The sequence below is a fragment of the Lissotriton helveticus genome, chromosome 5_1, assembly GCF_964261635.1.
Source record: "Lissotriton helveticus chromosome 5_1, aLisHel1.1, whole genome shotgun sequence".
NCBI lineage: Eukaryota > Metazoa > Chordata > Amphibia > Caudata > Salamandridae > Lissotriton > Lissotriton helveticus.
In genome coordinates, this window is record NC_136065.1 from 1,046,073,591 (window position 1) to 1,046,096,725 (window position 23,135).

At 42.8% G+C, this 23,135-nt stretch overlaps 1 protein-coding gene across 1 annotated transcript in view; it reads left to right on the plus strand.

Moving 5' to 3' along the window:
- The window catches only part of MMS19 (MMS19 cytosolic iron-sulfur assembly component), a 466,622-nt gene that overhangs the window by 395,411 nt on the left and 48,076 nt on the right, over positions 1 to 23,135 (plus strand). Inside the window, exon 23 of the mRNA XM_078643578.1 lies at positions 19,163 to 19,289. Coding sequence (XP_078499704.1) covers positions 19,163 to 19,289 — 127 coding nt within the window. The remainder of the gene's footprint in view (positions 1 to 19,162; positions 19,290 to 23,135) is intronic.

The following is a 23,135-nucleotide window of genomic DNA, read 5'->3' on the forward strand; positions in this document are numbered from 1 at the left end:
CATAGTTCCTAGTTTGTCTTCTCATTTGTGGCCACCAGTATCTCTGTTTTAATAATGATACTGTGGCTGAAACGCCAGCATGTACAGAAGCAAGCCCTTCGTGTGCCGCTATAATGAGTCCTAACCTATGTTCCATGTTTGGAATAGCCCTATCCCCCACTCCAGGGATTCGAGCAAATGGAACGTTATTCGCATCAGTTATGTATGAGTACTTTACTGGAAAGCCTTTCGGGAGTGTTTCTATTGCACCTTTTACCGTAGCGCAGACAGCCTGTAATATTTCGCTGTCTATTTTTGTTTTTGACCGGGTGATGGCAGCTACGGAAGCCGTTTGCACAGCTGCCTTCGCGGCCTCATCAGCCAATGAATTCCCTGCAACGTGAACGCCATCACGTTGGTGACTCAGTGTATGTATCACGTGAGTTTTTTGTAGTTCTTTTTGCAAAAGAACTACTTGTTCCCAAAGCATTTTATGCTTGATTGTGCCGCCTTTCGCATCTTTAAAACCGTTCTGAACCCAGATCTGCAAGTATTCATTGTAAGATTAAACGCAATAGTACGAATCGCACACTATGAGTGTGGGGAATTCTCGATCGGTATTTTCAAGCGCCATTTTTAATGCTATTATTTCAGTTTGTTGTTCTGAATTATTTTCCACTGAGTGTGTTTTCGTAAATAGAGGTCTCAGTTTACCTCCGCGCCACACGTCTTTTACAATTTCGCATGTGGCGTTGTAAGCTTGCTCTCCCCATACTGAGGGTTGAGCATGTCCGTCTGTATAGATTACACAGGCGTACTGTCGTAAGGGCAGAATGTCGATTGGCAGAGGGTATTCTCTCTCATATTCTAGATGTTTTAATTCTTTCATTTCTGGATCAAAATAGTATTTCACTTTATCTGTAGCAATAGAATTTACCCATTGTATCCATTCTGGATTCAGTGCCGTAGTCGGTAAATTACATGGGGTAGTTAATGTCTCAAAAGCTGATTCTGCTGTTCTGACTGAAATCCGTCTACCGTCAGCTTGGTATTTTTCTCTTGCTATAGCCGTTTGAACCGCATGAACAATGTTTTCCTTAATGCTGAACGTTTTTTCAGCTTCTGTGTACAAGTGTGATTTGTATGCAATTGGTACCTTTTCTCCCTCATTAGAGGTCAGGTATGTGAATCCGCATCTTCCTGGGATGACTCGAATCACAAGGTTGCGTGTGTTATCGCGTGTTTGTAGTTTTGTTTTAACTAACATGTCTGTTTGTAAAGATCTCAAAATTTCTGTGTGTTTTTGAGTCCAGTTGATTCTTTTAAAATCTGGTTTTATTAGATCATAGAGGAATTTGACCCTCTCTGCATAATTTATAATGTAAGTTCTTCCGAAATTTAGGAAACCTAGAATTGATTGTAAGTTTTTTAGTGTTCTGGGTGCTTGGATTACAGCACATTTCTCTAGGAAATTGTCAGCCAGGCTTTTGCCTTCACTTGATAGTTCATATCCTAAAAACAGGACAGTTAGATGGGCAATTCTTGACTTTTTAAAGTTGAATTTGTAACCCTCTGCTGCGAACCCAAGTATTATGGTGTTCACTCTTTTCAAGTGAGTATCCAAGTCATCATCTGTTAGATAAATGTCATCGACATAAGATAATGCCTCATCATCATATATTTGTAGTAACTCTGTTACTCTCGCTGAGAATAATCCTGGGCTGTTCTTGAACCCCTGTGGTAAACGACAGAAATTTTTTTGCGAGCCGTTTATTGAGAACGCGGTCAAATATCTGCTTTCTGGTGCTATATTTTGACAAAAGAATCCATTAGAGATGTCTAATGTTGTTTTGTATTTTTTGCGCACTATGTTATTCATTAGTGCTGCACTGTGTGAGTTTTGCACTGCAAAAGTTTTGCAACATGAGTTCAAGTGTCTGTAGTCCAAAACAAGACGATATGAATTATCCGGTTTGGAGACAGGAAACAAAGGATTGTTCATTTGTGAGGTGCAAGTTTCAATCACCCCCTGGTATTCAAGTTGATCTAGGATCTCTTTTACCTGTTTTTTAGCTTCTTGCTTAATTGGGTACTGCCTCTGTGCAGTAGGTTGTGATTTTAACTGGATTTTGTGAGCAGAAGAGTCCTCATCCCATCCCACATGGTTTTTATATAATGCAGGAGCTTGGGCTACTGCCCACTTTCTTGCAAGTGTATATTTTTTATGTATTGGAATATGATTTGAGAAGGCAGGCATAATTATTTCTTCGCCATGAGGGCACTCCCTGACAAACTCTGGTGGCCAGTCTTTTTCAGCTAGAAGGATGTCATAGCCCTTGGAGAGATTATCCCAAAATAGACCCCTTATTTTCCTAGTCTTATCCCCCTCTATACGCAATGTTATTTCATATATTTTATGAGGTTTGCTAACTCTGGTATCTGCAGTTTCCACCTGAATGTATTCATTCGTGTCCACTGTCTCCAGATGATTCATCAGGATCTTGCGAGCTATGCTCACTTCTGCTGCGCTGTCTAGCATTGTCTGAGCCCATTCTCCGTTTTTCAGCTGTGTCCTCAGTATCCTCGGCATGGTTGATTACTTTAATACTGGCTACCTTCTTCTTTGGGAATTGTAATTTTTTATTTTGATGAGCAGGTTCCTTGTCTTTGGACTTGACGTGCTCTTCCCTGTGTTCTGATCGTCCTCTTATTTCCGATTTCTGCGAGGAAGTCTGAAAAGATCGAGAGGGACGTGTATCAATATCTTGATATCTATCAGGTTTCTTTATATTATCCCTATTTCTAAGGTTGTATTTTTTCACAGAGGGCTCCCTTTGGGGAGACTTGTGTCCTTGGTCCGGAGATCTTTCTCTCCGCCGAGGAGACCTTCCTCTGGTTTGGAATCTTTTTTCTTTAGGAGTGGATTGTTTATTTCCATCCCAGCTCTTTTTTTGAGTGTTTAGATTATTTTTAATAAATACCTTTTCAGGATTTTCAATTAGTTGGGGTTTCACTGGTTTCCCACCCAAACTATCTCTTCCTAGTTCTTCATAGGATTTTTCTATGATTCTGGCAATTTCAAATGGTTGGTCTGCTATATCGGTCTCTTTCAACCTCTGGCGGATCGCCACATTTGCTGCTTCTCCCTTTATAACGGCTAGTAATATTGCCGAGACCTGCTTGAAGTCTTTCAGTAATTTCATACCAAGAGTTAAAGCAGGTTCTGGACCGTATTCATCTTGAATTTGTTTTAGCACATCTGGTATAACTGACATGGATGGAACACCATGTGTTTTTGTGTAAATGGAAGCAAAGACTGTACCCCAAGTGTCACAGTCCTCCACATGTGGTGCGATTCCCATTGGAAGACAGATAGTCAGAATCCTGTGTTTCTCAACAGGGGTGGTATCTGGAAATACCGCCTCTATTTGAGTGATTTTTTGTGCTAACCAGAATGGAATTTGTTCCCGTTTTCAGGGTACTTTTCCTAGACAGGACTGTATGTTCTGTGGTGTAATTTTATTTGTGTTCCCCTGAGTAGGGGTAAGCTGTGGAATTTTAATAGCTGGTTGGACTGTTGAAGTCCGCATTACATATTGGACTAATTGTCTATGTATTTTAATTAGTTGTTTTAGCTGTGCTAAAAGATCTGGTGCAGGCATTTCTTCAATGTCTGGATGTGGTGTGTATCCGGCTAGGACCGGCCACGTTGCTCCTGGTCTACCTAGTGGACCGAGCCTGGTGATGTGATTGTTGTGTTTTAGGGCGCCATTAAACAAGAGCAGGTGCTCTTGATATTTGAGTGATATCTCCACTTCCTCGAAAGGAGTGTACTCATTCGGAGGTTCCTCTATTTTGTAATAGTGGAAGTCCTTTGTTACAGCGTTTGCTGCTGGAAAGTTTATCCATGAGTAGAATACCTCTGTCTGCCGATATTCGTGTGCCTCAATTACGAATATTACTGTACCACCTCTCGGTGTCAGCCCATTTTCTATAAGTTTTAAAGTTATAGTTTTTCTTATGTTGACCGGGATTAGTATTGCCCCCGGTTCTTGCTGTAGGAGACTATTGTCATCTGCTAGGAGTTGAGCTGCTACTCTAGCCGTCTCCCTTTCTACTTCACTGTCTGACATTTTACTGACAGGAAGGTTATTTTGTTTATTTGCAGGTCAGGTTTCTACGGAAACAAAGATTAGATGCACAATATTTTGGAACAGTGTATCCTTCAACGTTGAATAAACCAAGAACCATACATAGGAGTCTCCTCCTACTAAGTTTGGCGGATTTAACCTTTCACCCACTCCAGACGTCTTTGGAGTATTATGGGAAAAAAGGGTCTGTGTGAAAAAGCACGACTGAGTTACTCTAATGTCTTACGTTAGATTTATCGCCTATCCAAACCGTTGGGCGCCATGTAGTGTAGTTCCTATTTTCCCAATAGGCTCTGCGCATTGGAATAATATCTTCAATAGTATAGACGTAGGACTGTGGTTAACTAGGTCTTCTACTGACGATATTAGAGTTAAAGTTTATGTGTGCCAGCTAGCTCAGAGTTCACTAGAAACTTTCTCGAATAGGCAAGGAGGAGTTTAACCTCCCTGGATAGACAAGAAGGGATTTAGTTTCTGACAACCATAGAACATGACAACTTTGCTCTCCCCTAATCAAGAGTATATCTCTAGAGTCGTGTGAAAACAAAAGACAACTTATTTTACTCAGTCAGTACGTGCATTCTTAGTTTCACCAGATTGTAGAGAAAAGGAAGAGACGGGCGTGTTCAATAAAAAGGTGTTATTTATTGATCAGTCTCTTTTCTCGTACAAGAGAAATGAATCGCTATTATTGCAATACTTATAGTTAAGTACAGTGCATACAGTAAAAGCAGAATTATAAAATAATACTGTAAAAGCATTGATATGGTTTCTTAGCCATATGATACTTTAAAATGGATAAAATAGATACATACATATATACATTGACTAATCGTACTCAACTGGTGCTTCTAACTACGCCTACCCCGGTGTACCTGACCTAAGCCTAATACGTGGGTGGGAGTAGATAAGTAGCAGTTTAAGTTAAGTTTGCTTTGCCAAGGGTCTGACTCAAGAATTCTCTGTAAGGGGTTATTCAGTTCTGTACCTGGGATTTAGAAGGCTGGAGGGCTGGTATCTCTATCTCAGGACTTGATATTCCAGCTGCCTGCGAGGGCGGCTGGAAACGCCGGAGCTGGATTTCTCGGCAAGAGAAAAGGCAGCGTGTCTCTCTCAGCGCGTCAAAAGGGAGGGGCAGCGTCCGTGGGCTTTTTCTGCATCAGCTGGGCTCCTCGGCAAGTCGCGCTGCTCCAATCTCGTCACCACCACCGTGTGTTGCTTAGGGCAATGTCGGTAATATTTATACCTGAAAGGTGCCGAGATTGACGTAAGGATGGACATAAATACGTCAATAAGGATGTCATAAGAACTGGTCGTTCTTACATTCTTTACTGGAGTTCTTGGCTAAATCAAAACAATAGCTGCGGGGGATTTCCCAGGTTGCTGGAGGTTTGATTTGTTTTGAGAACTCGGTATGCTTTCTATGGGGGCTGGGGGAATAGTGCTTGCCTAATGTGATAGCATGCGCTATGACCTAATCAGAAAACGGGTTTCTGTGCCGTTGTATGGCCACTATTGATTTATTAACCGGACAAGGGTCAGAAACAGGAATATCGATACAGTTCCCATAGGAAATACATCACAGGTCACACACACTCCTCACAACTGCAGGGTTGGCACAGGACATTTGCCACTGGGTGATCCCCCCCACGAGGTTCACATCCTTGCAGAGTACCTTCCAGTCTTTGCTAATTGCTCAGCAGGATGTAGAAACAAGTCGGAACTCCACCCAGAAGTCCTGCTCGCCTATTTTTTGCTTTGGGGGTTTCACAACTGCAAAAAACGCCAAATGCCCAAGCTTCACCTCCAGGTTTCCACACATAAAGGGCAATTCACTATGAATGAATTGGTGAGGGATATTTGCCTGCACTTTTCCATATCTCTCACTATTGTTTGTGATTTGGAAGCCTCTGCAAACCTCCCTAACACTAATCCTAGTGTCTCCCACGTGGGCCAGGTAACCATGATTCTCAACCCTCCTTAAGTAGTCAGTTGTCCCTTATGAGAAGCTCCCCAGCAGGCCATACCTCACACATCACCAGAGAAGCCTCATACATCCCAAGCCATGGCAGGTCAACCTAGCGATCTGACTCCTCAGATCCTAAAATTTGGTTACCTGAATTTGCTCCCTGAGTGCATGGTCATCCTCAGTGAGACCTGCCACCCCAGTACTCAGATATGAATAAACAATGGTCCTAGACCTATTGATTACATAAGTTGACTCAATCAATTATCATTTCTGAATTTCTAACAGTACAGAGCACCACAGTCAAATCTGCTCTAATTTAATCAATAATCTTAGTACAAAATGATAAACAGCCACTACGACCAGAAGCAGACATACAATGTATTTAATTCATTGTCTCATCTTTTCAAATTCATTTTTTATAAACGATGTGTTATTTCAAATAGGTAAAACGAGCAGTTGCCCAATTAGAGCGTGCAAGGAAAAGAGTTATCAGAGTGTTGAGTGAATAAGAAGGAGAAAGGAATTCACAGTGGTAATCATAGCAAATTCACATTATTTTTCAAGCAATAACGGTAATATAATTCTTGCCGTATTGAGTACCTGGCCAAACATAAAATTATTTTTAACCATTACAGTCAAAGTTGTTATACAAGGACATACATGCCCATAATTTGCACTATATGAGATCAGAATTAATGGTCCAAGGTAAGAGTGATAGCGTCGACGTTTCGACTCGTCTTAAGGCCAACCGGTTATTTGAACCTGGGGCATGTGAGTCTTCATCAGGCCAAGATAAAAGGGGCAACCAAGGGATATCGATGACCCTATGGAAAGACAGAGGGAATATTACCCAATCGTAGTGGCAAAATGATTAATTCAAACAGCCCATAATGGGGCAGGGCATATGCTTACCCTTCAGTAGAAAAGCAGCGAGGTGAAGGTCCTCGATTATTATTTTCTATTTGGTCTCCTGTAAGATCAATTTATACAATACATCTAGGCTTAGTCAATTCCAGACGTATATTCTTATAGACATGGTCATGAAGGGATTTTTTTTACCTTAGTGAGGGATTTACTCATCAACTCTATGGGGTGGGCACAATACTTCATATGTGTGCCATTGTCGAGATAGTACCTAAAAAGGAATGTATGGCACCATCAGTTCATTGACCCCCACACAATATCAAGCAAGGAAGTTGGAGATTAATTCCCAATCTTTACCTTGGTCGAATTCCTTCTTATAAGGTACTGCCAATAAACGCTCCTGCCAACAAGTTCAGGTAGCTGTTTTAGTGGAAAGAGAAAAGAGGAAGCCTCATTTAAAATTCTAACATTAAAATCGGCGAAAGTCCGATATAGATAAAGTTTCTGTGCTCATCCCGCTTTGAAAAGCATCATAACTATCTAGTACAGTATATATATAAACAAGCATATGCAATGCAATAGGTCTCGCATTAGGAGAGTTTGAGCTATTGGTTTTGTAAATGACAATTTTTTTTTAATGTGTTGGTTTCGAAATTAGCGAAATTAATAGCTTTGTCATTGATAATGCCAATTGTTTTAACTTTTGCAAATGTGACACCTATAGCATTTGTAAAGCAAAATGTTTTGTTTTTATGTGACATATATGTATTGATATTACTAATAAGTGTCTTTTAATTTTTGTAAATAATTAATACTTAAATAAAAGTTATTGTAATGTTTAATGGCAGTAGTGTAAACTGTTCTAATGAACTTTTGTGAAGATTATGTTCATTGTATTTTATTGTGACGAAAATCCAAGAACAGACGTGAAATATTAACATGTTTTTTGTGAAATTTGTAATAAAGCTTGAAACATTGAAAGAACATATTTGAACCAGTTGTTGTTGAATGGTTGCCCAGCTTGATGCTGTGTTGGCGCTGAGTGATGTTGTGTTTGCGACGAGTGATGCTGTGGTGCTGTTGAGTGACGGTGTGTTGGTGCGATAGATAGATAGAGTGAGGGCGGTAGATAGATAAATAGAGTGAGGGTGATTGATAGACAGATAGATATAGTGAGTGCGATAGATAGATATAGTGAGGGCGATAGATAGAGTTTGGGCGATAGATAGGTATATAGAGTGACGGCAATAGATAGCTAGAGTGCGATAGATAGATAGATAGAGGGCGATTGTTAGATAGAGCGATGGCGATAGATAGATAGAGGGTGCGCTAGATAGATAGCTAGATAGATAGATCTATAGAGTGAGGGCGATAGATAGAGGGCGATAGAGTGAGGGCGATAGATAGATAGCATAACACTTACTACCACATAATTACATAACAAATATTTACAACACATATTTACGCTCTACTCAATACAACATATCTACACTCCACATAATACCACTCAGTACCACATAAGCTTGTTTCAAGGGTTGTGGTCAGTTTCAGATATCGTACTGCAGTTAGTTTCACGTACTGTGATCAGTTTCAGGTATTGTGGCTGATTTGAAGAACTGTGGTCTGTTTTTTGTGTTGTGTAGTTAGTTTGAGGCAGACGTCGGACCTGTGGAACTGGGTTTGAGTCTCGGTAATGACGCTGAACATCCTGTGAGTCTCGGTAATGACGCTGAACATCCTGTGATTCTGGGCAAATCACTTAATCTCCCTGTGCCTAACAAAAATGAATGTGTGTCCTCATGTAACGTAACTGGTGCTATGTAAAGCGCTCTGATACCCGATTCGGTTGCGGGTCAAGTTTGCGCTATATAAAACCCCCCCCAATTTTTTTTTTTTTTTAAATACCAACCGAGACAGACGAAAAAAGCGAAAAGGCCGAAATAGGCACTAGAAAGATGCTGGTAGAGGGGGCAGCGAGAGGCGGCAAAGTATTAAAGGATAATAAGGAAAACAAGAGGGGGTGGGGGTACAAACACTTTTGAGTAAAGAAAATGAGAGAATAAGCAAACCATCTGGCTGCAGAAGAGCTAAGAGAAACATGGGGCGAGCGAGAGAGCATGAGAAACCGGCGGGTGGAAGATCCCCTTTAAAGAGCATAGGAAATAAGAAAGTAAATGACACATCGGGATGAGTAAGAGAAACAGCAGGGATAAGATCACATTTGAGTACGGAAAATGAAAGAATAAGTCTGGTCTGGGTAGGGAGGAGAAACGGTAGTGTGAGTAGGAGAAACGGCGGTGTGAGTAAGAGAAGCAGCAGAGACCGAGTTAGACAGAGTCATACAGACATTGTTACTGTTAGACAGTGTCAGATAGAGTTAGACAGTGTTAGACAGACAGACAGTCAGGCAGACCGAGTGAGACAGATAAACATAGGTATAGTCAGACAGAGTAAGACAGACAGACAGTCTGACATATATAGTCATATAGATTGCCAGACAGAGGAATACAGAGAGACAGATTCAGATAAACAGAGCCAGACAGAGTCAGTCATTTTGATAGAGTCATTAGACAGATTCACAGTTAGTTAGACAGACAGTCAGTTAGACAGACCAAGTTAGTCATACAGATAGAGTTAGTCAAACAGACAGTCAGTCAGACCGACTCAGTCAGGAAGAGTGACACAGTCATTCAGACAGAGTGATAGGCAGAGTCAGTGATACAGAGTGACAGGCAGAGTCAGTCAGATAGTCAGGCCAAAAACACCCTTAGTAGGAGACACACCCTGTTCAATACCATAAACCTGAATCTTACAAATCACATCCACAAAATGCATGACACATGAAAATCAACAGTGTTCAAAAGTGCACCCTGCACAAGCAGTCACCAACTAGAGATTAGAGGATTAAAGGATTATAGACATAAAAGGAATCCTTTAAAACTCAAGGGTGCAGTAATTTGTCAATATGGGGTCATAGGTGTAAGGCAGAGGTTAAAACACCAACAAAAATCGCACACACCCATTTCGTGAATGTATTCTCTTGATAAGAATGTTGTTTTAAATTGAGCATTTGCGAAAAATACTTCTTCGCATTCTGTAGCCAAATGTACATAAATTGCGGAATTAAGAAGAAGCCATTAAGAGTAAGCAGAACCATTTGCATCTCAGCACGGCACTGTTTACTTGCCAGAGCAATATTAAAAGTTTTTATAATTGTGGATAATGTTGAAACATGTATGCAAATAGGATTGTTACATATTACTGGCAAAATGGGCACTGGGCTTATAAGACTGGCTTCCTAAACAAGTGAAATAAAGACATTAACTGCCATAACAACATTTCCAAAACATACATGGAGAGTGTGATCGCAGCAGTGTGTGCTTTATATAATGGAGAACAATTCAGACCCTTTTTTTTTTTAAATTGACATGAAGCAAAATCTTTGGAGTTAAACGTTAAATGATTGTCCTCTGGGGGGGAAACATTAATTAAGGAGCATGTCTGTGTGTTTGGTGCTCTCCTGGCGCCTCCGGTCGGTTTACTCCTCACACGTGCAATTTACAAGGCATTCACCAAGGAGGGTGGCTCTGTCTGCCTTGTGCCCTCCCCCCCCCCACCCCCCCCCCCCCCACAGTGGCGCAAGTTGCCAGTTTCCTAGCTGTGTAAAGCAAAGACCGAACATACCCGTCTTGTTGTTTCAAAATATATAGAGCTCGTGCAATTTGCAACTTACATTGCACTTCCTAGACACAATTGTAAAATGCACGCTCTGTATATATTTTAAAACAATAACACAGTAATGTTTAACTAATAACGAAACATGGCTGGAGAGCAGGCTGACTTTCCTGAAACAGTACGTCATGCCACAGAATTCTGTTTAGGAGGTATTCCCGGCTTGTTGTTTCAAAATATAGAAAGCGCGTGTTTTTTTGCAATTTACATTGCACCTCTTGACTCGATTTTAAAAATGCACGCGCCGTATATATTTCGAAACAACAAGCCGGTAATGTTTGACTAGCAGCTAAACAATGTGTAAGCTGGAGACCAGGCTTACTTTACCTCAAAAGTAGGTCATTGCTCAAAATTGCGTTTAGGAGGTGCAATATAAATGTGAAAAGATGTTGGGGTGGAAGTGAACAAAACGTGAAGCGCGGTGTTGGGACTATACCGCACTTCAAGTTTTAGACAGCATAGCGCTACCAACGCTTTCTTATTTTAAAAACAATACAGGATCTTAACAGGCAACAGAAAGCATCCGAAGCAAGTGGTTTTTAACTCACTGAGCCATCTTCTCCACACATTGACTCATATTACCACAGCTAGCACAGTTTTTACTTTAAACTGCGCATAATTGCAATTTTGTTTATGCGATTTTTATGGGCTTGTAAAGTGCATTCACGTACAATCAAGAGTATGTGCATAGGATGAACTCCTCCATAGAAAGACAGTTTGACTGAAACAAACAGATGGGTGTCTATAGACGTTTGATTAAAGTCTCCCCAAATTCTCATTTGTGCAGAAATTCAACAAACTACACAGCAGATAGTAAATGTGTTCCTCACCATGGTTTAGTGTGGTCTAACACGGAGTTAGGGGTGGCGCAGCAAGAAATCTGTTGTTTTCCGAGGCAGCAAATAGATACGTTGTCACTTGCTTCATTTATTTATTTTTTTATTCGTAAAGCGAATGCACGTATTTTTTCACCCGATTTATATCCATTAAATACCTATAATATAGTTCTTGCAAAAATAGTAACAAGATGTATGCATTTATGATTCTTGAGATGCTTTACACGCTGAAACAACTAAAATAAGCTTGCACTGTGGTGATTGGGGTGGAGGGGGTAGAAGCGCCTCCGGGTGGGCCAAAAGTTAAATAAAAGACAAACTCTACGTTATCACTAATTCCTAAAGCGAATGCACGTATTTTTCTGTCCAAATAATTTGCTTAAGTTACATATAATATAGTCCTTGCACGACCTTTATAAATGATGTGATGCTTCACACAGTGAAATGTAAATTAAATAGGCGCAATGTGGTGAAGGGGCTGGAGGAAGTAAAAGCGTGGACGGCCCGAATGTTAAAGACAAAACAAGGGAAAGCAGCGTTTGTTAGCACGAGGGAAACAAGTATTTGCTATGGGGTGGGGGGGGGGGGGGGTGGACATGCGAGGGCGAGGAGGGCCGGACAACAGGAGGGAGGGCGGGGGAAGATCAGGCATGACAACGGGAGGGAGGGAATGGTTAAAGAAGGCGCCAAAGCATGTCGCGCCCAGGGGGAGGGGGGGGGGATGAGGGGCAGCGAGCCACGTTAAATACTTTCACAAACGTGTGACTCCGTCTTAGAAGGCTGTGAATGTGCTTGTGGCTGAGAAGTGCTGGGGAGTAGGGCCAACAAGAAACAACAAGTGAATTAGATGCTCCCTTTATGGCGAAGAACAACTTAACTGCATTCCACAGCTGTGTAAATAGGAAATGCATCTTTAGTAAAAACCGGAACAGAGAAAAGCTTATTTCCTAGCTTTCAGACGTCATTTTTTAGAGCAATTGTGTGCAAGAAAGGCGAGTAACATGCGTATGGTCTGTTTGTGTGTGCAATTAAGTTAAAAATTGGAACCTTTGCTGAACACGGATGGCTGGTGACATCATGTGCAGAATTCACATTGGCATTTAGTTTGGGGGACAGGAAGCAATCTGCGCACTTGTATTGCATGTTTTTTGTACAGATATTCTGAATATTTTTTTTTTGTGGGTGGATAGTTAGAAAAGCGCAAATGCGCCGCATTCATCTCAGAACATCCGTGAACATTAAATTAAAATGTAGGTAATGTAAAATGTAGGATAACAAGTATGTGGATCAAAAGAAAAGTGCAATTTAGTGCATGGGGAGGGGGCATATTTACAAGGCCAGGAGAGAAAATAAAGGAAAAAAATGAGGCGAGAGTGGAGAAGATAACGAGATAGACGAAAGGAGGGTCCGGCTGGGAGCTGGGAAAGAGGCTAAAAGGGCTGAAAGGGAGGGGAGAATGCACGTAGCACATTCCAATGAAGTCTGGTGGGGGGCGGGGGTGGGGAGCAGGCATATGGTGTTTGAGTGAGCAGCCTTTGATGTGCGAGCGAGTGGGAGGGAACAGCAGGGGGCGGAGAAGCAGATTGCCTTCAAGGCAGGAGGCAGGCAGAAGGCTCGGGCAAGCTCGTGCACGAGAGCACATGCACTCGTGAAAAACCTCTTTTTTGGGCTCATGGTGAAACTCTTGGTTTCACTGCTATAGACTCGTCCTATTCCATTCCTGCGGAATGGAAATAGGCCAAGACCTAAAAAAGATTACCTTATAGCCGTTTATTCAGCACATATAAGGAGCCAAGCCTTAGTCTTGCAAGGCCGCCGCTAAACGAACCGCGCTTCCGCGTCCGAATTATTCGGGTCCACCTCCGTCAATGATCATAGAAAGGGGACTACCTACTGTTTGCGCAAAAATTACATTAAAAGACGAGGAAAAAGTCTCTACCCGATTATCTTTTTCCAGACCTCAAGATTATTTATATGAGGTTCCGATGTGCCAATAAAATGTAGAAAGCCATTTCCATCATTTTATTCCACCGATATTCTACCATCACCATTTTGCTATGGGGTAAAGCGGCATTCAATGGTTCCAAACGAGAGTAATCATAAAACAGAGACTGTCCGTTTTTCAACGACCAACTGTCTATATTAGAACGATTACATTATACCAAGCATAATCAAGGAAAGTTGGTTACATTATATTATACCAAGTATAAACAAGGAAAGTTGGTTTTCACTTAAACCCTTAGTGATAACCGTAAGAGCAGTCAGTTGTAGTCATAGAAAAGGGGCTATCCTTTATTTTACACAAAGGAGGGAAAGCCCGTCCCATATGTACATTTGTACTTGATGTGGTTATACATTAATAATCAAAACTGGGATATGCGTGCAAGACATTCAGTTACAATTTTTGATACCAAAAACTCATAAACCACAGTATTACAATATTGCATGTTGATAGAATTATATGCAGTCAAAAGATTGTATCAAAGATGGAATTGTAACAAAGTGTTCTCATATTCCTACATTATCATAGTGATGCTTTCATATGAGTTACAGTCAAATTATTAATTCCAAAGATTAAATTATAACACATACAGTATTCTCATAACCAATACAGTCACATGTTCATACATAAGTGCCAACGAAATGGAGAAGGACAGTAGTATTTCATATATCGTATATACAAGGACACATTATGTATTCTACCTGTGCCATACAGTTTTTTTAGCTTATCATAGCCTTAGAAGTGCCACTTGTTTATTTATCTCCTCAAGTTCATTCAGGCCCCTATTGACTGTGTCTAGAGAATATATCCATTTACACTCTCTTCTATTTAAAGTGTTATGCAGGTCACCACCACGTGGGTTTGCTGTTACTTTTTCGATGACCCACCACTTCAAACTATTCTCTGAGTGTTCAAATTTACTGAAGTGATCCACTAAAGGGGCTCCTTGGACTTTACAGCGTATCCGACTCATATGCTGTAGAATCCTGCATTTTACTTTGTGTGGTCTGGCCCACGTACAAGAATTTTATGTTTGGCCAGGTACTCAATACGGCAAGAATTATATTACCGTTATTGCTTGAAAAATAATGTGAATTTGCTATGATTACCACTGTGAATTCCTTTCTCCTTCTTATTCACTCAACACTCTGATCACTCTTTTCCTTGCACGCTCTAATTGGGCAACTGCTCGTTTTACCTATTTGAAATAACACATTGTTTATAAAAAATGAATTTGAAAAGATGAGACAATGAATTAAATACATTGTATCTCTGCTTCTGGTCGTAGTGGCTGTTTATCATTTTGTACTAAGATTATTGATTAAATTAGAGCAGATTTGACTGTGGTGCTCTTTACTGTTAGAAATTCAGAAATGATAATTGAATGAGTCAACTTATGTAATCAATAGGTCTAGGACCATTGTTTATTCATATCGCAATATACCCAGGTCCATACCTTGTGGGTTACCCCATTTTCTTAATGGTTACCCCAGTACTCAGGCCTGTTATGCTGCAAAGTGGAAGAGGTTTGTCCACTACTGACTATCCAAACACATAGACCCACTAATACCAACAGTGCAAGACATTGTTTGCTACCTGTTGGATTTGCAACGCTCAGGCCGTCTTACACATCCATTTGTTCACATTTAGCTGCAATGGTAGAATACTCGCAGAACAGGTAGAATTCCTCTCCTACAGAGTCCCTGTTTTTAAAGCTTTCATGAAAGTGCTCAAGAGGGTTATCCCTCCCAGAATACCCCCAGTACTATCCTGGAACCTCAATGTAGTCCCCACTCGATTCATGGGTCCCCCTTTGAGCCCTTTCATTCTTGCTTGCTACAATTAGCCTGGAAGATGGTTTTCTTAGTTGTGATCCCTTCCCTCAGGCGTGTTCGCGAGATCCATGCACTCACATTAGAGAAGCCTTTTTTTAAGGTAGATGCTGACAGTTTCTACCCAAGGTGATCTCTTCTTTCCACTTCAGCCAGGCAGTTGAACTACCAGTGTTCTTCCAGAATCCATATTCAGTAGCAGATAGAGCTTTTCACACATTAGCCGTAAGGAGGACCCTCATGTGCTAAATTAATTGGACAAAGCCATTTCGTGAAATGCATCAGTTATTTGTAGCCTATTGAAAAACAGACAAGGGCAGTGTCCTTTGAAAAGCATGGATAGCTTGATGGCTAGGAAAGTGCAATCAAACCTGCTATCCCTACCTCTTTAGTTTGCCCTTTGACCTTCATGGGCACCCAGTGGGAGGCAGGATACTCATCACCTGCAGCACTGAAAGTCAATAACATCCGACCACTGGGTTCTCCAGAATGTCCAAAGTGCACTCCCTCACGCCCGTGACTACTCCTCGACACATGCCACCCACTTGCGACAGGCTGACAGAGGACCATATCTTCTTCCTTGCCCAGAAGTGGCAGCTATCTTGGCAAAGAAATCCATAGAGAGGGTGCCGGCATCAGAAGTAGATTGTAGTTACTATTCCCACTACTTTCTGGTGCCGAAGAAGGACGGAGGCCTTCGTCCTATCCTAGACATGCGCCCTCTCAAATTCTTCCTGAAAAAGGAGAAATTCAAAATGCTCATGCTCACTCAAGTCTTGTCTACCCTGGAGCTGGGAGAATGGATGGTTGCTTTGTTCTTGCTGGAAAAATACTTCCACGTCCCTGTCCTGTCTGCCCATAGGTTCACGGTAGGCCACAAGCACTTTCACTTTACAGTGCTCCCCTTTGACCTTACCAATGCCCCTCAGGTTTTCACCAAGGTGAATGCTGCTCATTTACGGAGATCAAGGGTGCCAGTCTGACTAGCTGTTGAAGACAGGCTCGTCCCAGGCGGTCGTCTTCAACTTCCAGACTACAGCAGACCTTCAATATCAACATTCTGAAGATACACCTGACCCCCTTCTTAGACGCTCCCTTTCATCATAGCTGTTCTAGACAAAGTGCATTTTTGGGCTTTGCCTCCCGAATTTTGAGTCCAGGGTATTCAGGCTACTGAACCTGAGGTAGCTGGGCCGCATGGCTTCTTGCATCCTGTTTGTGGCACATGCTTGCTTGCTTATGCGGGCTGAAGTTCCAGTGGGCACAGCATTGGGAAATCTCTCTGACATAGTCCAGATCTCGAAGGACACTGCAAAAGATCTGCAGTGATGTTAAACGAAACGCAATTGGGTCAGCGGCAGCCCCCGCCCCCTCTCCCTCCCCCATCCAGATCTAACAGTAGTGACAGATGTGTCACTCCTGGGCTGGGGCGGCCATCTTCGAGAAGTGGAAATCAGAAGCTTCTGGTCTCCGGCGGATTCCAGACTCCACATCAATCTTTTGGAGCTCAGAGCGATTCAACTGCCATTGTTTGCCTTTCTACCCTGCATCAAGGGAAGGTTAGTACAGGTGTTCACGTACATCACCACCACCATGTGGTACTGCAGCAAACAGGGCGGGTGGAGTTGTGAACCCTCTGTCAAGGCTGGACATGGCTGGAATGTCAGTGCATTTCCCTGGTGGGTCAACTGGAGAGATTTTCGAACGTCAGAGTGGACAAACTGAGCTGAAGATGCCTAGCAGATCACGTCATCCGGAGGTGGTGCAAGGTCTTTCAGCTGTGGGGAGAACCTTGACTAGATCTGGCTGCCGAAAACACGCAATGTCAGCAGTTCTGCACGTTTGCGTTTCCAAGGCGGCTCTCACCCTGAGACGCTTTTCGTTTTGAGTGAAGCTCTGACCTCCTGTAACTCTTTCCACCCATACCACTCCTGCCCAAAGTTCCCAGGGAGATCAGGAATGACCGGGCCCAAATCATCCTTGTGACTCTCAAATGGGCTCGGAGAATCTAGTATCCCAAGCTATTGAGCTTGGCCATCAGATCTCTGATCAGGCTGCCCCTTCGGAAGGATCTTCTGTCGCAGCAGCAAAGGGAGGGGTACTCCACACGAACTTGTCAATGCTCCTCCTTCATGCGTGGAAACTGAGCGGCGACAGTTAACCGCTTTCGACCTCCCACTCGAAGTCTGTAATGTTATCTTGGCAGATGGTCATCCCTTCACCAAGATGATAAATACCTGCTATTGAAGCAAGTTTGTGGCATGGTGTTCAGCCAAACAGGTTGACCCTTTATCTGCACCCCTTTCCGAAGTTCTTTTGTGTGTCCTTTCCCCGGCCCAGCAAGGCTCTTCATTGGGCACGTTGAAGGGTTATTTATCTGTCATTTTCACCTTCCTACACTGCCAGATCAGCCATCCCTCTTCAAGTACCCTATTGTAAATAGGTACCTTAAAGCAATTATTTCCTCCAGCTCCCTTCGTTATGCCTCAGTGAGACCTTAACTTGGTTCTTACATTTCAAATGTTTCTCCCTTTGAGCTGTTTCATACCTGGCCTCTTAAAGTTCTCACCATCAACACAGCCTTTCTGGTGGCAATTACATCTACCCAGAAGGTTAGTGAACTGCATGCGCTGCCATCCCAGCCACCACAAGTCTCTTTCTTTCCAGAAAAACTGGTCCTTCGTACCAGAGCATCCTTCTTGCCAAAGGCTGTTAACCTTTTCCACATAGGCCAGTTCATTATTTTGCCTACCGTTTACACTCATTCCTCTAAGACAGTGCAGACAATCCACCGCCTGGACCCAAGAAGGGCATTGTTGTTCCTTGATCGCACAAAACCTTTCTGGGTAGACTATCAACTCCTCGTAGGATGTGGTGGAGGCAAAAAAGGAAGGGCTGTACAGAAACTAACCATCTCCCGATGGATTGCACTCTGTATTAAGATCTGCTACCTGAAAGGGTTTGTGTACTCATTCCATGAGAGCACAGGCTGCGACCACTGCGCTAGCATCCGCAGTTCTGGTCCTGACTGCATCGTGGGCTTCACTGCACATGTTCAGCAAGCGCTACTTCCTGGACAGTCAGGTCCGTTGGGACGGGCCCATGGCCCGTTCAGTCCTGCAGGACTCCCTCGTCTAAATCAAGTTTGCATACCCATCTCCACAGAGGTATTACTTAGGGATCTATTCCTAGTTAACTAATCTACGGCTAGAAGTCTCTATCAGATGAACAAGTTACTTACCTTCTGTAAAGCCTTATCTGGGAGAGAGACTATCTAACCTCAGATTCCTTACTGAGCCACCCATCCTCCTCACTCTACGATCGAATTTACACGTACAGAGCTGCTCCCTTTTCAGGACCCTAGTTCCACACACCAGTGGTCAGTGTTCTTCGTGGCTCTGCACTCCTCATGTTGAAAGTGGTGAAAAGAACCTGACATAAGCCCACTTGTGTGGCGCCTATAAAGGCACTGCGCACTTCCAGTGCGGCAACGCCAACTCCATGCGGAGCCGAACGACCCCACTTGCCAGCGCTCATGGGTACTGCTCACGAAAATATTTCCTGATCCAGTCTGACGCTTGGGGATAATTCTAATGTAAGTTATATCTGGCTAGAATTGAGTCTCTACCAGATAAGGCATTACCGAAGGTAAGTAACTTGTTCTTCTGGTACTAGGACAACTTTTTGTCAGCTATAGTTTTCCCATTCTACAAGAGAATAAATATTGTATCTTTTTGTATGTGCTGTGGAGTTTATTTCCTCTCAGTTTTCTAATCATCAAGTTATTTGAGTTGCAGGTGGTAATCCCAAACCAGACAAGACTATTACACCAATTGCTGTCCCTGAGTAGCCGTTCTTCCTGCCCTTTTGTTTGCTCCTCAGCTTCCAAGTGCTTTGCAGGATTGGTGAACAAGTGTCCTGCAGGTAATATCAATTGCTTTTGCTTCGTCCTTTGCAGTGTCACCAGAAAAGAAGCAATATTGGCAATGGTTTATTTGTAGTGCTGTTGCTCTTATTGGACTCTCCAAACGTGCATTTACTCTGCTTGCATTTACTCTGCTTGCATTTACTCTGCATTGCCTTTACTCAGCAAGTTAATGGGTAGGTAGAATAAATGGGGTAAGGGTCATTTTAGGGTTTTGGGGTGGTAGAGTCAAAGAAGGGTAAGGACGATTTTAGGGTTAAGGATGGGTAGGTAAAGGGGGAATGTGTTTGTTAGGGTTCAGGGGTGGATTGAGTCAAGGGAGGTAAGGAGTTTTTACGAAGAAAGGGGTGCTCCCCCCCCCCCCCCCCCCCTTCACCACCTGAAAAATGGGAAAAAGCTATAAAAAGGTTGGATTCGAGCAATTCCTCTAAAGAAAGAAAGAGTTTTGAGGGTGGAGGGGAGGTGGTCACCCCCCTAAAAAGAATATATACATATATGTCCTGAGTGATATAATATGTAAGGGCATAAGCAGAACATGGCAAGGCTGTGCGTTATAGCTACTGTTGGGCACAACTTACAGATACTTGAGATAACTAGAACTGGTGAATTTCAGTGGGTTTGTAACTACGTATCAATTTATGTTTTTACCTAACTATAATGTCACTTTAACGTTAGTTAGTTTCAGTCCGTTTCTAGTTTTTTTTTTACGTATTGTAATATTTTATTACAATATGCAATGCTAACCCACACTGCTGCCAGGCCTTGCGTTCAACCCTGCAGGCAACCAACCCTCAAGGCGTGCACGGTCTTTGGTCATGCGCTTTGTAGGGTTGACCGTAGAGCACGGCCTTTGACCAAGCCTTGAGGCCAACCCTGTTGGGCAGCCAACCCCCTACCCCGGCACACAACATTCAGCTGTGCACGGTGTGGTGTTGGCTGCCTTGCCTTTTTCTATAGCTTGGCCATTCATCCAGCTCCCCGTAGGCAGCCAACCCTGCATCACACTCTGAATTCGCTGTGCATGGCTTGGTGTTGGGTGCAGGGCCTGATGCCCAAACCTCCCGCAGGGCAGACCCTACGCCCAGCCGCTGTGCGCAGCAGCTGGTGAGCACAAGGCCTGGCTCCCAAACCCCTGCGGGCCTGCACAGTTGACTATGTGATGTTACAATATAAAGGGTGTCATTTTAAGTAAGGCAGACCTACTGACTTTGTGAAAGGGTCAGAGCACCAAAATATAACAAGCATTTGCAATGCAATAGGTCTCGCATTTGATAGAGTTGGAGCTATTGGCATTGTAAATGACAATGCCTTTTATTCATTTGTTTTGAAAAACTGCAAGCGTTGCATAAACATGCACTTTGTACGTATAGTCCTTGCTTACGAGAAGCAAGGCTGTCAGTAAAAGAGAATGACAGCTTTGCTTCTTATAAGCAAGAGCTATATGTACAAAGTGCTTGTTTACGCACAGCTTGCAGGTTTTCAAACGCATAAATAAAAGGCATTGTCATTTACAATGCCAATAGCTCAAACTTTCGCAAATGCGAGACCTATTGCGTTGCAAATGCTTGTTTGTCTTTGGCCTCTGCGTCCCAAGCCGTTGAATGGCTATTTGCCTCTTTGCCAACACTAGTCTTAATAGCAGAATAAGTAGTGTATCATCCGTAGTTATAGTTACTGGAGAAAAAGGGTGAATTTCAGTTTTATTTTTAGTTCAAAACATTGTTCTCATTGAAATGTTCACCTACCTGTGCTTTTGTATATATAGATATGTACGTGTGTGTGTGTGTGTGTGTGTGTTAATGAATTAGTGGTAAAGGCATTGTGTGGTAGAAAGCAATGTTGTAAAGGCTGTTTCCCATTAAAAAAATCATGTATATTCGCTATGTGGTCAATCAGTCATCTGATACTAAGCAGTACCACCATATATGACTGCAAGGAGTCAGAGTACATAGTGCCTTAATTGTTTGGAAGGTATACCTCCCTTGCTTCTGAAAATATATTTGGCCAAATGGTTTGGTGTTGTGCATCACGATCCCATAATTACCCAAAAGTGGATGTTATGTGCTCTGGCATTAAGATTCTCCACACCACTGGACATCCGGAGTCCAGACTCCACAGCCATTTATTTACATATTGGGATACTTTGGCGAGAATTAAGTTATCTTGGGTGGCAGCTGTGGAGTGACGTGTTGTGCATTGGGAACTGCACAAAGACTAACACAATGGTTTGGTGTCACCATTGTTGACCAAGAAGATAATTGTGTGGTAAAAATTGAATCACGTTGCATTAAACCCAATGACTTAGTCTTTGAGTGGACCTCTCGCCAGTAACATGCTAATTTCAGAAAAAAATTACTTGTTTACAAAAACACTGAGGATAATAATGGCTGACAAAAATATATAATGTTAAACAGGAGCTTATTATGGGATACGATATATATGGTAAAGTATTAGAACAGGGAAAGCTCAGGTGTATGGAAGAGGAAATGGGTTAGGATAATGGAAAAATAAACAAAAAATTGATTTACATCTAGAGTTCACAAGGTAAATCATACAAGATCTTGTTTTAAAAAATAGATCCCGGAATCAACCCCACGATATTAATCATCTGACTTTGGCCTATTCTTTTTTTTCCCTGAGTTTTATATAGCGCAAAACTTGAACCGAAGGTTTCAGAGCACTTTACATGAGCATCAGTTCACACAATCATTTTTGATAGGCACGGGGAGAGTAAGTGATTTGCCCAAAATCGCAGGATGTTAAGCGTCCCTTCTGAGACTCGAACACGGTTCCCCAGCGTCGAGGTCGGCTACTCTAGCCGTAAGGCCACACCCTCTTCAACTGAATTAAGTTGAAATGACCGTATCGGAACCTCTCAACATGTTCCTATTCATCATAAGCTCACATTGTAGTTCCGAGCCACGGTTAGATGAGCGTGAGCCAGTCATTCAGCATGTGACCACTCCTAAATAAGGGTGCGGAGCCACTTCTCAGAAAGCATGCATGCATGCATGCATGCATGCAAAGTAAAATTTGGTAAGGCAGAGACTCCTGGAAGTGAAGGAGAGAACAGTGAAACAAAGTTTGAAAATCGCACCTTGGTTAATTATAAGCCTGGCTGCGTGTTCCATATCCTAGCTGTTTCATTGCAGATTCAGTTTCCAGGTGGTTTCATTCTTGTCTTGACAGCTGGTCGTTCTCCCATCACAGATGCAAATCTAGACTGAGCACTAGTAAGAACAAGGGAGTTTAAAGGCCTCTTTGGATCAAGCCTGCGGTCCATCCGGTTTCCGATTTGGCCTCCTTGTAAACTAAGTTACAGCCGCTTTAGATTAACCCTTCCCCCTCTCGGCTGGGAGAACCGCTTGCAGCTGACTGAGGCTTCAGCGCTGTCACCCTGGCAACAAGAAGGGCAGGAGGACCTCGCTTGGAACTTTGCTCGCCCCCGCTGCCCCCTCCCCGTGGCATGCTGGGTATGTATATTAATAACAGAGAACGCTGACAGTGGAAAGGACAATGGACGTGCTAGAGGGGGAGTCGTGGTTTGCACAAAAGAGCACTGGCAGAGAGGCAAGACACAAATTCCTTCCTCTCAAAGGGTGGAAAAATCCTAAAAGGCCTTGTCAGGCTATGGTTGTTACGGACTCCAAACAACCTCCCAATCGCCGCTGGGAAAAGAGTGTCATTGTCCCGGGCCAAGGTGCTCAGAGGCAATGTGGGGGCTATGGTGCAGACTGGGAGCGCCATTCCTTCTTAGGAGGTTTGCATATGTGGTCGCTGCTGCTGGTGGACTCCACGGACTCAGTGCCAGTGGGACTATGCCTTGCCTCATAGCTACTGACCTA